At 32.1% G+C, this 18,755-nt stretch overlaps 1 protein-coding gene across 18 annotated transcripts in view; it reads left to right on the top strand.

The window, feature by feature from the left end:
* The window catches only part of RIMS2 (regulating synaptic membrane exocytosis 2), a 539,581-nt gene that overhangs the window by 350,262 nt on the left and 170,564 nt on the right, over positions 1 to 18,755 (top strand). For all 18 annotated transcript variants that reach the window (XM_006053914.4, XM_006053915.4, XM_025265138.3 and 15 more), the window contains one exon: positions 17,267 to 17,335. In XM_006053914.4, coding sequence (XP_006053976.2) covers positions 17,267 to 17,335 — 69 coding nt within the window. The remainder of the gene's footprint in view (positions 1 to 17,266; positions 17,336 to 18,755) is intronic.

Here is an 18,755-nt window from a genome sequence, read left to right on the forward strand (position 1 = left end):
CAGTATTCTTGCCTGGAGAATTCCATGGACAGAGGAGCCTGGTAGGCTACAGTCCAGCAGGTTGCAAAGAGTTTGACAAGACTGAGCAATTTTCACTTTCACTTTAGTAAACTTAGATCAGTTCAATCTGTCATTAACCCATAAAGTCCAGATCATTCAAGATGGAGAAAGGATATGAAATTATACTTTCATCATAATGTTCTTGAGAAAAAAGGCATTATATATTATCAATGCAGGTACTCTCAGTTTTATCAAGGACGCATTGTTACATCTGGACACTGTTCCCAAGAACAAAATTTTCTGATTCAAAGTTACCTTTGAAGAACACAGACAGCACAATGACATGAAGAAGGGAGAACATTCCAAAAATATATTTTTATTTTTTACTAAACATTTCAAAAATATTTTTTAGTAAATATATATCCATTATAAATACTAGGGTTTGGATATATTAATATGATTTTGCCTATGGCAAATAAGTATGGTTATAAACATCATCATTCTAAATATTTGATAAACAGTATTTGATGTGATACTGATATCTACAGAGAATTTTAAAACCAGTGAAAATGTTAATTGTATCAGCATGTGAAATAGTTTTTTGATATAGATATTTAGTTAGATTTACAATTATGTTCAATGTTTTAAGGAAATATTGTATAACAATTCATATTACAATTTAAAATTTTATTTGTTGTTATTCATTCGCTAAATCATGTCCAACTCTGCAATCCCATGGACTGCAGAACACTAGGCATACACTGTAGCAATTAAATCTTTTATAAAGTAACATGTTATTTTTATTTATTAACTCTTATGATTTTCCTGCAATTTTTTGCTGCATGCTTTGTGATTACCTCTTTATATGACAATTTTGAAATATCAGCTATTTACTTGTGATATGTTTTTGTACAGTTTTTAAAATACTGCTTTTTCTTCGGCCTTTTTTCTTGTTTAGAAAATTGTTGCAATTTTATCTCTTCTTCTTTTCTTTGTCTTTCTTTTTTGGATAAAAATTGCTGTTACTCTCAGAGTTGTCTTTTTCCTTTGTGGTATAATAAGAATTTTAAACATCTTGAAGAATCTTTTATAAGTCTTTTTACTTGTTTTACCATAGTAATGTCCTCTGGGATTATTTCTTCCGATTATATTTTAATTTCAGTATGGTCAACAATTCTTTTCCTGTAGTATGCTGGAGATAGAGCCAATTGCATATTCATCTCTTCCCTTCACATACAGTGACTTTGGTAGCTTGAAACTGGCTGTATGGGAGTTTTTACATTATGGAAATAGGCATGTGTTACAAGGCTTTTTTTCCACCAGAGAGATAGTTGTCTAACCTTTACCAGCACACCACTGCCTTATATGGTATACTACAGTTAATTTCAGGATTAAAGAAATTTGAAATGTTAAGGGACTGGGAAACATAAATATTTAACCAAGCTGATATATGAAAGTAATAGAAGGAAACTGAGAGAAGATTATCATAAACTAGGATTTTTTTAAAAAACCCAACACAAACTTTAATTCATATGAGAAACACTATTAATCCATCTGGTTTCAAACTTACAAAATTTATGTTGAATATAGTCTTTCTTTTTTGAAAATGTTGTAAGGTAAGTTTGAAACCAGATAGATTAATAGTGTTTCTAAAATGAATTAGAGTTTGTGTTGATTTTTTTTAAAATCCTAGTTTAATCGACTTGATTCAGTTTTTTGTTCATTTATGAAAATATGCCCTTGACAAAATGTTAATACACTTAAATTATTTAACTATTTAACTAATACACTTAAATTATTTAACTGTTTTCTGATTTCCACAATTTTATATTTATGTTTTATGAAATTCCTTTATAATGTCCAGAATAAAGTTTTTTTTTTTTCTCAAAATACTATATATAATTCCAGCAATGTATACATTACCAATGGGACAGATTAATCATGGATAGTACTGGATAATGTACTACTTCTCTATCTGTTAAGTAAAGTTTAGAATTGTCATTCACATTAAAATTTTTAATTAAACATTAGAAACTAATTCCATAACAACTAGAGAACCTATTATTTTGTCCTCCTATGATTCATTGACTTTCAGCTAACAACATAGATGTGTTAGGATAAATATTTACTTTTTTCCAGATAATATGGCATTTTTTCACTAATTAGTATTTTGGGGGCATGTTAGTTCATAGACTCCTTTAATATTCAGATGATAATTTACTCTTCTTTTAAATGTAAAAACAATTTGTTAATATTATGCTACATTTTGAAACTTGGTAAATATTTAGAAATAGATGAATCTAACTAAATTTGTATTCTGCTAACTTAACTGTGAGAAGGCAATGGCAACCCACTCCAGTACTTTTGCCTGGAAAAATCCCATGGACGGAGGAGCCTGGTAGGCTGCAGTCCATGGGGTCACTAAGAGTTGGACACGACTGAGCGACTTCACGTTCACTTTTCACTTTCATGCATTGGAGAAGGAAATGGCAACCCACTCCAGTGTTCTTGCCTGGAGAATCCCAGGGACGGGGGAGCCTGGTGGGCTGCCGCCTATGGGGTCGCACAGAGTCGGACACAACTGAAGCAACTTAGCAGCAGCAACTTAACTGTGATGATTTCTATGAATTATATTTTTTATTGAATGAGAATGTCAAAGTAGCTTGTTCTTTACAATTTTTCAGTTTTCTTTGTACAAAAAGAAATCAGTTTTAAGATATACTTTTTCCAAAATCAGAAATTCCAAAATTAATAATGTTTCTCTATTATCTCTTCAATTTAAGTTTATTAGTTCTTCTTGTGTGCCAAATTTCTGTGTGTAACAGTTATGTCTTACATTTAATGGTATGTTATATGGCCATATAATATAAAATAGAATTGATAATCATTAGTATGCAGAGCAGGCCTATTATTAATTTTTTTATTTTATGTACCTTCTCTAATTTGTGCTTCTCTCTTAGCCTCTAATAGTTTCATGTGTTCAAAGTTCCTACTAAAATTTATAATTCAAATTTTTACTAATTTAGATATGATGTGTCTTCCTTCATTATTTTATTCTGATTAGTATGGCCTTTAAATTTTTTAATGAAAATGTTAAATGATAGTCTGTAGTGTGAAGCAGAAATTAGATTTTAATATCCCTTTTGCATATAAAGAATTTTAAATTTATTTTGACATTTTAATTTTTTTCCAGATAAAGCTTTATGTTCATATAATTCAGGTAAATTTTAGCATGCACAGTGTTTAATGCATGAATTCATATGCACAGTTTAATTGGTTTGTTGTTTTGTGCTTTGTCTGGCTATTGTGCATATGTAAAATTACTAAACAAAATGTCACTAGCTTTCTTTTTCTACCTATAGAGCTTTTCCAGTATCTCCCATGTTGACATCTTTATTATTTGGTATTAAAAACCTTTTGTTGAAATGTAGTGATTTGTGATTTTAGTGTGTCTGCTCTTGTCTCATTTAGTATGGTATTATTTCATCAATGAAGTATGTTTTAGTGTATTATTGTGTTATCCTGTGCACTATTTCAGAACTTTTGAATATATACGGATGCAATTTGCTATATTTTTGATTTATGAAGGAATAGTGTTAAATGTTCTAAGTATGTTAAATTAAAATATAATTAAAACTGCAATGTTTGCTGTAGTTTCCATCATTTTAGCCATTTTTTCATATCTTTTAAGGAAAACTTAATAGATTTAGGTTTTTATGACTTTTAAATTCATACATGCACAGAGTGTATACCAAGCTATTTAAACTAATGGTAAGTTTTTTAACTGATTACTGAGCTTTTCTTGGTTTTTAACAACTTTAATAAGGTTAACATTTTAAATTTAGTCTAATGAACTTGTATGTTTAAAAAATTAACTTCTTAAGTAAGATTAGAAAAAAAGTTATTTAAAACCACAGGAATAGTGAACTGAATTTTCAGTCCCTAAATGAAAACGAGGTAAATGAAGAAGGACTTACTGTTTACAACCAGAATCGAGTAAAAGGGGCTGGACTTTTTCCCACCTTAAAACAACAAAAATGAACGAGTACAAGAAAAAACTGTTTGACACTGGGCATCAGGCTACTGCTAAGAGAACCCTAAGAACTACTGAGAGAACTCAGATGAGCTGAACCCTATAATTGCCCTTGCCTGATTCTGTTTAAGAGAATTTCCTGCACACACCATAGGGTGAGGAGCCCAGATGGAACCTACAGATTCCCTGAGTTAGGACGATGGAGCTGAATTCAGGGAGAGAGACTACTGGAAAGGAGAGAACTATGCAGAGAGGTAACGCAAAGATCCACAGAAGATCCCTCTCAAGTGTTCAGACGAGTTTGATGAATGAATGAATGGAGGAATCTACCCAATGCTGGGGAAAGAACCACCCAAAATGACTAGAGGTAACAATACCTGAGAATAGGGTCTTTTTTTTTTTTCCCAGTAAGTCTGGAAACATCAAGTTTCACAGGACATTGTGTTGAGTATGCAGAAATGTCTGACCTCAGTAGTGAAGAATAGTTAGCCATAGAACATGGTATAACATTAAAAAATTTTTTAAAGCACAAACTGAAAGGAACGAAGTGTTTCTATGAAAACTCCATGTAGAAGAAAGCTTAAGAATATTTAAAGGAATATAAAAGCATCCAACACACAATGTAAAATTCACAGTGGCTGGCATCCAGTTAAAAATTACCAGGCATGTAGAAAAGGAAAAAAGAATCATTAAAAGGACATAAATGAACCAAAATTAAATAAGAGCTATAACAATTCAGTTCAGTCGCTCAGTTGTGTCCGACTCTTTGCAACCCCATGAACTGCAGCACACCAAGCTTCCCTGTCCATCACCAACTCCTAGAGCTTACTCAAACTCATATTCATTGAATCAGTGATGCCATCCTACCATCTCATCCTCTGTCATCCCCTTTTCCTCCTGCCTTCAGTCTTTACGAGCATCAAGGTCTTTACCAGCATCAAGGTCTTTTCAAATGAGTCCGTTCTTCACATCAGACGGCCAAAGTATTGGAGTTTCAGCTTCAGCATCAGTTCTTCCAATGACTATTCAGGACTGATTTCCTTTAGGATGGACTGGCTGGATCTCCTTGCAGTCCAAGGGACTCTAAAGAGTCTTCCCCAGCTCCACAGTTCAAAAGCATCAATTCTTCGGCACTCAGCCTTCTTTATGGTCCAGCTCTCACATCTGTACATGACTACTGGAAACACCATAGTTTTGACAATATGGACCTTTGAAGCTATCTAATACACAGATAATTTAAGTCCCTAAGTCCCTACAGGAGAGGAGAGGGGGAAGCACAAAGATATTTGAAGAAATAATGGCTGATCAATTGCCCAATTTGATGGAAACCCATAATCCAACATATCCAGGAATGTCACTGAACTCCAAGCACAAGAAACATAAATAATATACCAAGGCACCTTAAAATTATGTTCTTTAAAACTAATCACAAATAGAAAATCTTATAGCATTGAGAGAAAATAAACTCAACACATAACTGAGAACTAAAGGTAAGGATGACTGCAGATTTTTCATAGGAAACAGTGTGAATACTCAAAGAAAAAATATCAATCTAGAATGCATGCCCATTCATATTTCCTACAAAACTGAAAGCAAAATAAAATCTTTTCAAATGCACAACTGCTGAAAGAGCTCATCACCAGAAGACTTGTACCATAACAAATGTTAAAGAAAGCCCTTTAATCCTTCTACAATCAAAAAGAAGAAGAATGATACCAGACAGAGATACAGAATATGAATGTATATAAAAGAAAGAGGAATATCAGAAATGGTAACTTCATGGATAAATATATAAGATTTTTTTCTTGTTTAAATATGTTTAATTGACTATTTAAACAAATAGCAATACAGTATAGGGTTTGCTGCTGCTAAGTTGCTTCAGTCGTGTCCGACTCTGTGCGACCCCATAGACGGCAGCCCACCAGGCTCCTCCATCCCTGGGATTCTCTAGGCAAGAACACTTGAGTGGGAATGCCATTTCCTTCTCAAATGAATGAAAGTGAAAAGTGAAAGTGAAGTCGCTCAGTCGTGTCCGACTCTTAGCGACCCCATGGACTGCAGCCTACCAGCCTCCTCCATCCATGGGATTTTCCAGACAAGAGTACCGGAGTGGGTTGCCATTGCCTTCTCCAGTACATATGAAATACATGACAATAGCAGCAGAAAGGTAAAAAGAGGAGCAATAGAAGTGTATGACTGTAGTGTTTTTATGGATTACTGAGTGTATGTATTGAATGTAGATTGTAATAAGTTAAATATGTGTACTGTAAGCCCTCAAACCACAAAATAAAGTGTAAGTGCTAATAAGCCGGGAGAGAAGAGAAAAATGAAGCCAGAAAATTAACCATTTCATCCAGAAGAATACAGAAAAAAAAGGAAAATGGAACAAAGGGACAAATAGAAAATAAATAGTAAGTTGATAATATAAGCCAATAAAGTCAATGATCACATTAAGTGTAAATAGTAAAAATACCCCAATAAAAAGGCAGAGATTGGATTTTAATACCCAGCCATATGCTGCCTACAAGAAACCCATTATAAATATAAAACACAAGGAGTTTTAGTGAAAAGGATAGGAAAGATATAGCATGCTAATATAAATTAAAACAAATATGAATTACCTATATTATATTAGACAAATTAGATTTTAGAGCAAATATATTACCAGGGATAATGTTTATTTTATAATAATAAAAGGGTAAACTGATCAAGAGATAATACCAATTCTCAACATTTAAACATGTAATAATAAAGCTTCACATTACTTAGAGAAAATTTATAGAGACTGTTAGACTAGATTAATTTTTAAAAAACAAAAAAGGAATTAACTATTGTTTTTGAATAGCTCAACAAAATTGACCAAGAAAAATGACACAGATTACTGAAATGCTTTCGAAATCACTACTAATTTAACCGAATTTAAAGGGAATACTCTGGGGAATCACATAGGAATATAATGAACACTTTTATGCTATGAAATTAAACAACCTAGATGAAATGGGAAAATTTGTAGATTCATAAATTACAGAAACAGATTTAAAAATATGAATAAATGTATAACATATAAAGAAGTTGAATCAGTAATGAAGATTTCCCCACAAATAAAAGCCTAGGCTTCGTGACTTTACCAGTGATAAACATGATGAATTCTATGGTTCATGTAAAAATAAATACCAATACGACTCAAACCCTTTGAGAAAAATAAAAAAGGAATTATTTTCCAATTAATTCCATTTGGTCAATATTATCCTGATACCAAAGTCAGACAAATATGTCACAGAAAATCTAGAAGTCAAGATCCATGAACGTAACAAGAAATCCTCAACAAAATATTAGTAAATCAAATCCAGCAATTTTATACACTATAACTGAGAAGGATTTATCCTAGTAATGCAAAGTTGGTTTACTAACTAAAAATCAATTCACCATATTAATAGAAAAAAGGACAAAAAGCATATAATCTTATGAAAAGATGAAGTAGCTATGACAAAATCCAACACCCACTCATGAAAAAAGCTATCAGTGAAGTTGGAATAGAGGAGAACTTCCTCAATTTGATATAGTGAACCTACAAAAACTTATAGCTGACACCATTTTTAATTGAAAAAGACTGAATGCTTTTCCCCTAACAAAGCAAGGATGTCTCCTCTTAGCATTTCTATTCAGCAATGGACTGGAGACTCTAGTTAAAGTAGTGAAGCAAGAAAAATAAATAAAAGACATTCAAAATGGGATGGAAGAAGTGAAATTGTTTTTATTCACAAACAACATGATGCTGTATATAGAAAATTGTAAAGAATCCATAGAAAGCTACGGAAGCTAATAAACAATGTCAGCAAGGTTCCTAGATAATTGGACAATATCTTAACTCAATTGTATCTTTTATACTAGCCATTAACATTTTGTAAAGGAAATTTAGCATATTTTTATTCATTTTAAAATAAATAAATTAAAATACTTGTGAATATATTTCAAAAATAAGTGCAAACTTGCATACTAAAGAAGTCACAGAAATTGTTGAAAAATTAATGGATAATTTACATAAATTGAGAGATATTTCACATTCATGGATTCTAAGACTCAATATTATTAAGATGGCAGTTTTCCTGAGTTTGAGTTTTAGATTCAATGTAACCCATATCAAAATCTAAGCAGGATATTTTTTGCTTAAATTAGCAAGCTGATTTTTTTTTCCCTTAGGAATAAATTTTTTTAAATTTTATTTTATTTAACTTTACAAAATTATATTGGTTTTGCCATATATCAAAATGAATCTGCCACAGGTATACATGTGTTCCCCATCCTGAACCCTCCTCCCTCCTCCCTCCCCATACCATCCCTCTGGGTCCTCCTGGTGCACCAGCCCCAAGCATCCAGTATCGTACATCGAAGCTGGACTGGCGACTCGTTTCACATATGATATTATACACATTTCAATGCCATTCTCCCAAATCATCCCACCCTCTCCCTCTCCCACAGACTCCAAAAGACTGTTCTATACCTCAGTGTCTCTTTTGCTATCTCGTATACAGGGCTATTGTTACCATCTTTCTAAATTCCATATATATGCATTAGTATACTGTATTGGTGTTTTTCTTTCTGGCTTACTTCACTCTGTATAATGATCTTAAAATTTATATAGACACTCAAAAGATCCTGAACAGCCAAAACAAATATAAATTTGGAAATCTTATATAAAGCTTCAGTAATAATAATAGTATGGTGCTGGCCCAATGATAAACTACAAATAAATGTGATCTAATTTAGAATTTAAAAATAAGCCCTTATATTTATGGTCAACTGATTTTCAACAGAGTGCAAAGGAAGCCCAGTGAGAAAAGTATTATCTTTATAACTAACAGTGCAGGAACAATCAAATATCCATATGTTAAAAGATTATTTTAGAACTTATCTCACACCATCCACAAAAATCAACTTAAAAATGTATCAAAGACCTGACTATAAGCTAAGACTATAAAACTCTTAATAAAAAACATAGGAGAGATCTATATTACCTTAGACTAGGCAGAGATGTCTTTAATACAATACCAAAAACAAAATCAATAAAAGAATGAGAAATAAATTTGACTTCATAAAATTTTAAAATGTTTTGTTTCAAGACACCATTAAGAAGGTAAAAAAGGTGAGCCACTCCGAAGTATTTTGGAGAAAACACTTGCAAATCATATGTCTGACAAAGAACTTGCACCCACAATATATAAACAAAACTTAAAATTCAATAACAAGACAAATAATGCAATCAAAAAGTGGGCAAAAAAATATGTATTGTGTTTTCATGGAAGAAGATGTACAGATGACAAATAAGCACATGAAAAGATGCCCCAAATCATTATTTGCTAGTGAAATATAGTTTTTAACTACATGAAATTATAAATTCATACCAACTAGAATCAGTAAAATACAAAAGAAGAATAATAACAAATTTGGCAAGGATATTGAGAAGTTGAAACCCTAATGTATTTACCGCTAGAAATATGAAAGGGTATAGTTCTTTGGAAAAGAGTTTGATGGTTTATTAAAAAAAAAATAAATTTACCATATAACCTAGCAACTCACTGACAGGCAGGTGACATGAAAATGAATATCCACTTAAAGACTTGTACATGAGTGTATAGCATTATTCATAATGGACAAAAAGTAGTATTCATACAGCAGATTACTATAAATAACAGGGGAAAAGTACTAATACATGTAACAATGTGGTTGAATTTAAAAAACAATTATGCTAAATCAAGTGCCAGGTACAAAAGGTCAAGTGATTTTAAAAATGAACCCCTATCCACGTTTCACACCATTATAAGGTTTACTCAGAATAGATCAACGTAAACCTTAGAATTATGGAACTCCCAGGTGGTGCAGTGGTAAAGGATCTGCTTGCCAATGCAGGATCCCTGGGTCACGAAGATCCCCTGGAGAAAAAAATGGTGACTCACTCCAGTATTCTTGCCTGGAAAATTCCATGGACAGAGGAGCCTGGTGGGCTACAGTGTATGGGGTCAAAAGGAGTCAGACATGACTGAGCACACACACACACAAACCTTAAAAGCATAAAGCTCCTAGGAAGAACCTTTGTCACCTTTGGTTAGTCAGAGATATTAGGACCCCCCAAAATTGTGTTCCATTAAGTAAGAAACTAATGAATTGGACTTCCTCAAAGTAAAAAAAGGTTTTGTCTTTTTTCTTTAAAGGATACTGTTAAGATAATGAAGTATTTGCAAATCATAAAATTGAAGAATCTGAGTAGAATCATTTGCCAGAGACCACAAAGTGGAGCTAGGGAAAAGTAGAGAAGTTCACCCAGTAGGGGGTCCCAAAGTTTATGGTTGGTCATAGGTCAGGTTGGAAAGAAAGCATGCATGAAAACCAGGTTAATCAAAGAAAACTAGAACCTATGAAGACAATTAGAAGCAGTGTCTGTCTCTAACGATGATCTTGTGGGTGACTGAAGAAGCCGGTGTCTTTTGTGTGCGACTGAGCTTGACACAGGCCTTCAGGAAGCGGCAGAAGCCAAAGGAGCCAAAGAAGCCGTAGGAGCCTAAGGAGCTGACTTGGTTGTCACACCTATTATAAAAATCAGAAAAAATTGAAATGAGAAGTTAAAAAAACAAAGTTATAGTAACAACCTCCCAGAAATTTGAACTACACAGTTAACCAACTTGAATTAATAGAACATATTCTCAACAAATAGAGAACATAAATGCTTTTCATCTACAGATTAAACATGTAAAATTTTGCTACTGATTTTAATTAATATATTCATAGGGTATAAATTCAAAAGTGTGTATAGTAAAAAAAAAATCTATTGCCCTTATTTTTTCAAACATCTAGTTCTCTTTTCCTGAATGAACCATTGTTACCAGTATCTATATTTTTGCAGAGATGTTCTATGCATACACAAACAAATACATATATAGGTAATTATTTTTTCTAACATATTCTGTGCACTTTGCTTTTTTATTTTTAATCTTTATTCTTTTAGTATTACTATTGAAATCCTAACATGGGCCCTTAACAAAGTAATACTAACATTTCTACCTTTTTTCCTAACCAAATCAAAACTTTAAAAATCAATCTGATTCACAGCCACACTCCTACCATTTAAAACATTACTGCCAGGATTTTACCTCTGCTTCTACATTAGAAATTATTATAATTACTGACATTTTGTTAATTCAGAGTTTATTTCTATTTTTTAAAACTCTCTCTGCTCTCCTTTTTTTCATCCCTTTCTTCTGGGATTAATTTCACTATTTTTAGGTACACATGTTTTAAGAAGTTCTTTCAATGAAGAACTGGAAACAGGCTTTGATTCTCTGCATGTATTTTTGTTTATTCATTCCTGGTGGAAAGATTCGCTTTATATAAAATTCGAGAATGATTTTTGTTTTCTTTTAGCCCGCTTAGAATGTTACTCTAACAACTTCTGGTTTCCAACTTTGCAGAAAAATCTCTCCATTTATTTAAATTTTCTTTAATTTTCAGTAGTTGTTATGAGCTGAATTGTGTTCCCCAAATATGTTCTTAAAAGTCCTAACCAGTACCTTCAGCTGTGACTTTATGGGGAAATAGAGTCTTTACAGAGGTAATCAAGTTTTCCTGAGGCCACAAGGGCAAACCCTAATCAAATACAGTTGGTGACCCTATAAAAAGGGGAAATTTGGACATGGAGACAGACATGCACAGAGGAAGACAATCTGAAGACATTCAGGGAGAAAATGACCGTGTGACTGGAGTGATGGAGCTACAAGTGAAAGAATGCCAAAGCTTGGGCGAACACAAGAAGCCAGAAGAAACAGGAAGTATTCCTCCCTAGGAAGAGACTGAGCACATCAGAATAAGCACGGCCCTGCTAACACCCTGATTTTGGACTTCTACCCTCCAGAACTGTGAGACAATAAATTTCTGTTGTTTGGAACTTCACAGCGTTCGGTACTGTGTTATAGCAGCAATATGAAACTAATTCAGCCGTGTGCTGTGGTGGGCCATATGTGCTTTATACATTTCATGTTAAATGTATTCCTAAATATTTCATGTGTTTGGATATTTTTGTAAATGATAGTGGTTTTGAAAACAAGTTTCTAATTTTTCATTGTTCATTTTTGTACGTTGACTATGTATCCTAGAGTTTTGCTAAATTCATTGATTCATCAGTCTTAATAACTTTTTTATAGTTTCCTTAAGATTTTTAATTTACATGATCATGTTACATCTTGCTTTCTAGTCTGTATGCCTTTCATTTATTTCCCTTGTATTTTACTAGTACAATATTGAATTGAAGGGGATTGTAGTGGACATCACTGGCTTGTTCTTTCTTGTAGGGGGAAGGCGTTCTGTATTTAATAATTAAGGGTTATGTTAGCTGCAGGTTTTTTGTAAACACCTCTTATCAGTTTCAAGAAGTTTCCTTCTTACTAGTTTCCTGAGACATTTTGTCATAATGGAGGTTAAACTTCTTATGTCTATTAAAATAATTAAAACTTGCATATATAAATGAAACAGCTTCAGTAACCATTAATTAGAGCTAGAGAGAAAAATCAACAAATTTACAACCATTAAAAGAAAGTGCAGTATAATTCTCTCTCAACCATTTATTGGTCAAGGAAACAAAAATTTAGGGACAATACAAAATAAACCACGGAATTAACAAATTTATCTCATGGTTAAAGAACTCTGAACCTAACATTTAACGAATTCATATTCCGCTCTTATATACAAGAAACATTTTAAAGAATTATTAATATACTATTCAATAATTCATTTTTTGACAGATTTCAAAGAATTGATATGATTTAGGCTAATCAACTATGTCAATTTTTAAAGAAAGAGATATATTATACCCATACCCTTGATAAATTTTAAAAATAGACACATACTATAAAGAACATTTTTTTCAAAATCTGTTATATCTGCATCTGCCATGGATAAATCAGTCAATAGTGTCTTAAATTTAATCTAATACGGAAATATCTTCTAGACCCATGAAGAAAATTTAATGCATATTTACATACAAATATTTGTGTGATGCAAAGAAGTACTCAGGGGAATGCTTACATTAACAAAGTATTCAAAGCTTGATAATTATAATGTACTCATCCAGTTTTTTAGGAAAAAGAATCAGTTCAGTTCAGTTGCTCAGTCTTGTCCGACTCTTTGCAACCACATGGACTGCAGCACATCAGGCTTCCCTGTCCATTACCAACTTCTGCAGCTTGCTCAAACTCATGTTCATCAAGTCAGTGATGCCATCCAACCATCTTGTCCTCTGTCATAAAAATCCAAGGAAAGAAGGCCTTAAAGTAAGAGCAAAAATCAATAAAACAAGAAACAAATTTCTAGTTAGGATTATGAAGCCCAAAATTTAATTCTTTAAGTGAATTACAAAATAAACCTCTGATGAAATTTATGGCAGATTAAAAAGAAGGTACAGTTAGTATTCAAATGATAATATGATTGATATATCAGAAAATACATTAAAAAATAAAATTAGAAATGTTGTAGCAAACAGTTTGAAAACTTAAAGTGAAGAAATTCTTTTAAAATATATGATTTACTACACCTTGAATTAATACATCATTCTACATCTACTACAAAATGGAATTAGTAATTTAAAATATTCCCACAAAGGAATGGTAATTTTATAGATAAGTTCTATCAAAATTTCAAAGAAGAGAATTTTTTAATCTACAGATTAATCTCCCAGAGATTAAAATAGGACTAGTTTTCTATATTTAGTTGGGCTAGTGTAACTTTGATTTTAAGCTGAAAGGTTAGTACAAGGAAGGAAATGGGCCAGAATCAATTGTAAATAAAAATTGAAAATCGTTTATGAAATATCACTGAACTTACAAGATTTTCCTCAATCTGATAGGATGTAAATTCAGCAGATATCACTTTTAATGGAGAAATATTAGAAAAATTCTATTTAAAATCAGAATTAGAAAGAAATGTAAAAGTTCTTTTTCTTTCCAGTATTGAACTTACTAGCATAGAAAGACAAGAAAAAGGGAAAAGGCTTTAGGACTGGAAAGAAAGATTGTCTCCATAAGAAAATACTAACAAAACCATTAAAAATAAGGGGGGAGGGATATCTGAGGTTGGCTCAGTGGTAAAGAATCTGCCTGCCCATGCAGGAGATGTGTGTTCGACCCATGGGTTGGAAAGATCCCCTGGAGGAGGAAATGGCAACCTACTCTAGTATTCTTGCTGGAAAAACCTCATGGACAGAGGAGCCTGGTGGGCTACAGTCCATGTGGTCACAGAGTCGGACATGACTCAGCCGCTGAGCATGCACGCATGGTTAGTGCGCTAGTACTACAAGGAAAAAAGAGACTTTAACGAGTTGGCTGATTATCATTCTTTTACAATAAAACTGCATTTCTGTTTATGAGCAATTAGGTTAGAAAACATCATTTTAACAGTATTTCTAAAATCAATAGAAATGATAAGATACAAAGGATAAATCCAACAAAAAAGGAAAATTTGAATGACCAAAGTTAAAAATTTTCAGAGAGATCCTAAAGGCAACTTGAATGAAGAGAATGCCATATTCATAGCTTGTAAAACAATGCTGTAAAATGTGTCATTTCTCCCTGATTGATGTTTCAATTTAATGTATTTATCAAGTCAAAATCCCAATAGAATGTTTGTTGTGCAGTTTGATAACCTGAATCTAAAATTTAAATGGAAGAGCAAAGAGTGAAGGAGAAAGATCAAAGATATGAATAATTAGGAGAATTATTTGCATTTCAATATATAATATTGTAATAACAAAGACAGTGAGTTATTGGTTTATAGATAATCAGCTTGTACAAGGAAAACAAGTAGAGAACCAAACAAGTCCTAGCAGATAGAATACATTTATTTATAACAGAAGAAGTAACATTTCAGATCATTGTGGAAAGAGGATGATTAAATAAACAATGCTGAGATATGTGTTATCCATATTGAAAAAGTGAATTTGCATCCATATCTCCTGTCATTCACAAACTCATTTCAAGATGGACAAGGATATAAATGCACAAAGCAACATTTTTAAACTTTCAGAAGGAAATAAGAGTATCTCTGTACTTGTATATAAGCTCAGAAAATTTCTTAAAGGAGACCCTGAAAACAGTTTTAGGAGAAAAGATTGATATATTCAGTGCCATTAAACTTAAGTACTTGAATTCATCAGAATATGAAAAGACAAGATCCACATAGAGAGAACATAACTGCAATATATTTAACTTCTGTAGGACTAATATCAAAATAAATCAAGACTTCCTTCAGGAAAGTGATCAAGAGTTGAGAGGAAGTAGCATTTACAAGCCACGTGTATGCCCTACCTCCGACTCCTACCCCCACTGTCTCACACACACAGGACAACACACAAAGGCTAATAAAATGAGCTTCATTCTTATGTTGGTGTCATTCTTATCTTACATCAGAGGCAGATCTGATCCTTGACCAAGACAAAAATCATGTAATCTTTATGCTGTATGCTGAACCAGTAGCATTAAAATAATCATTGCTTTTTCCTTGATCATTTACAAGGTGAAATCTTACTACCAGCTGAGCAATTCTTAACTCTCTCCTCCAAAGCCTCATCTGTGTTATCCTTCCTTTCTCGTAAGTTTATTTACAATGTCTGTCTTGATTCTATAACTCCTTTTGTGACCATTCTGTTGAGATGTTGTCAGATAACTGTGGTTTCCATATTACCCAGTGCTATAAGACCCTCTGTAGAAGGACATGGCAACACACTCCAGTGTTCTTGCCTGGGAAGTCCCATGGAAAGAGGAGCCTAGCGGGCTACAGTCCATGGGGTCACAAAAGAATCGGACATGTCTTAGCGACAAAGCAACAATAAGAGCCTCAGATTCAATTGTGTCTAAAACATTATGACATATGGATTTGTAAGGAAAATAGTGGTAAGTTAATTCAGTGGGACCACATGACCAAAAAAGATAGGTATTTTCTACCTAACCATTAAAAGGAGAAAAACAAGAACTGCCGTTCCTATCAAAAAAAAAAAGACTCTTCCTCTCCCAAGAGGGCAGGGATTACAACAAACAAGCAAAATATAGAGAGAGCATATTTCTAGGAGGCAGTTGCAGATGTTGGAAGACATTCCTTGAAAGGAATTGCATCAGTGACTGAACAGTTTAATTATTGCTATTTTACACAACATGAGCTTTCAGTGTTTTATAAACCTTACAGGAAAGCATTTATTTTCTGATAAGAGTTTCGTCTATGTAATGAGTAACGTGTTGTGTAAGTAGACAGACAAAACAAGTCCTCTTGACATAGAAACACTGTCTTCATTTGTCATTAAATATTTTCTGATACCAAGAAAAAAAAAGAAGTGCTTTAGTAAAAGATTCTCAGAAAAGATTACAAAATTATAATGTTTTTATTTGTATATGTGATATATGTCATAGTTAAGTGCAAGGGCAATCTGCTTTAGCCATTTAGTCAATCAAACTCTCCTTAATTCAGTTTAATGTGATTTTTGCCATAGCATGATTAACTTTTAAAGTTTTGTTACAGATTTGTAAGGAAAACACACGCAAGACTATTGATATATAATAATTATTATTATTCTGTCTTAGGTTGTTTCTTAGAAAATATAACACAGTTCACAATGCATAAGTTAGTTTGTGGATGATTTATTTCTCATATCTTTCTTAAAGCAACAGAGAAACAACTAAAATAATAGTAAAGGAAGGATGTTTAAGATGTCTTAAATTATTCTTCCTCTCCATAAACGTGAAAAATAAAGAATTGGGTATATTTAATTCATTAGTCATGCATATTAGAAAAAGACACATGAATGTCTTTGACTATAACATTGTTTGTATTTAGAAATTTGCCTAGATTTAAGTGCATTTGTCTAAAAGCATCTAAAACTGATTGAGCTATTTTTGACTTGGCTTTTCGTTTAATAGATTTTTATCAATTAGCATGAAATCACTAACATATTATTTAATGTTTAATAGTATTTCAAACTTTAATCCTTTTAGGAACTTTATCTTACACTTTTAAAAATAATATCCTCACATAATGAAATATATGTGAAAATGAGGGTTTGTGAGTTTATGATGACTTTTCTTCTTGTTTTTTATTCTCAAGTGTTCTCCTCAAAATCCTTTCATTCACTTTTTAGGTTGGTGAGGATTTTTCTTTTCCTTAAATGATCAGCGATTTTAATTATTGCTCTTGTTTGCTTCATAGGATCAAAGAGAATAAGTGATAGTGAGGTCTCTGATTATGACTGTGATGATGGAATTGGTGTAGTATCAGGTAAGAATTTTATAGTAATAAGAAGGAAGTATAATCATTATTTACCAATGAACATGTAAATAGATAGACAGATAAATATAATGAGTTACAAAGAACTATCCTGTTTATCTCCCACCCCCAAAACAGCCTTACGGCAGTTTAAACTGAATGATTCCAGTTGCTGGAATGCCTGTATGGATTGTTCGATTGAATATTCTTACTGAAAGATGTCTCATAAGTACTTACCAATTTTCTATTTTTAAATTAGTAAATAATAAGGATTTCATTCTAAGTTTGAGAAGTTACTGTATAACTAAAGCTTCTTTGTATTTCACTAACAATGTGGAAAAAATTTTTTACAATCACAAACAGCCACATGTATCAAATATTTGAATGCACTTTTTAAAAATTTTGTACATTGTTGTTAAGTATCAGGTACAGCTGCATTTTGAAATTGTGATATTGTAGTTTTAAAATGTTGCCTCACTTATGGCTAGAAATTTGTCTGATGATTTAATAATTTAGCTAAGTAGCTATTTTTAATAAATTTTGGAAATGTTTTTAAATGTAATATACTCTATTATAAAAATGTTTGATTCTCATCTGCTTAAAGGTTAATTAGCCTAGCAAATTTCATAAGCATAGCCAATTTTATCATGAACAAAATATTTATGTTCTGTTGTACATAAGATGTGCTACAATTGCATCAGTGACTGATAATTTTTTTTGGACAAATTTTGATAGAGTATGAGTCAGTTTGCTTGCTTTCAGTGTACTGCATTTAAAAAACTCAATACAATCCTTTTAGCCTTTATTTTTTGCACTAAGGTGAATAATATATTAATTCACTAAGACTACAAAAATATTTTTCATGTTTTATCATTTGTGAATTGAATCTTAATAAAGTCATATTTCTCATGATACCTTGCTTGGAGATTGTTAGCATTTTCCCCTACTTGTATTCTATTCATTTATTAATTGACTTTTCAACTTCTTCTCTTTATTAAATATCTAGCCACATCAGATTTTTTACCCAAATATTTTTCTTCAGGTCATTAAAGCTCTTTGTCTTGATATCATTTGGGGCATATCTCAGTTCTTTTATTTTCTACTTCCAGGATGACAAAAAAAGATTGTTATTTTTTTTCCATTTTATTAAAGAATATATCTTTTGAAAAAAAATTTTTCAGGAATCATTCATTATTTGGGTTACTACTTTCTGGAATAATCTTTGCTATTGCAGAATATTATTTAGCAGGCCTACACAATACAAAGTGTTTATCCTGGGCTCGTTATTGTTTACCACCATAAAACATCATTGTTTCTTGTCTCAGTATTATTAACTTTTTTGCTATATGGTGATTCATTCAATAATTCATTGAGGGAAAAAAAATACTGCTGTATAATATCCTCTGTGTTGCTATTTTGAAATCAAGTGTAA

This window comes from Bubalus bubalis, chromosome 15 (assembly GCF_019923935.1).
Source record: "Bubalus bubalis isolate 160015118507 breed Murrah chromosome 15, NDDB_SH_1, whole genome shotgun sequence".
NCBI lineage: Eukaryota > Metazoa > Chordata > Mammalia > Artiodactyla > Bovidae > Bubalus > Bubalus bubalis.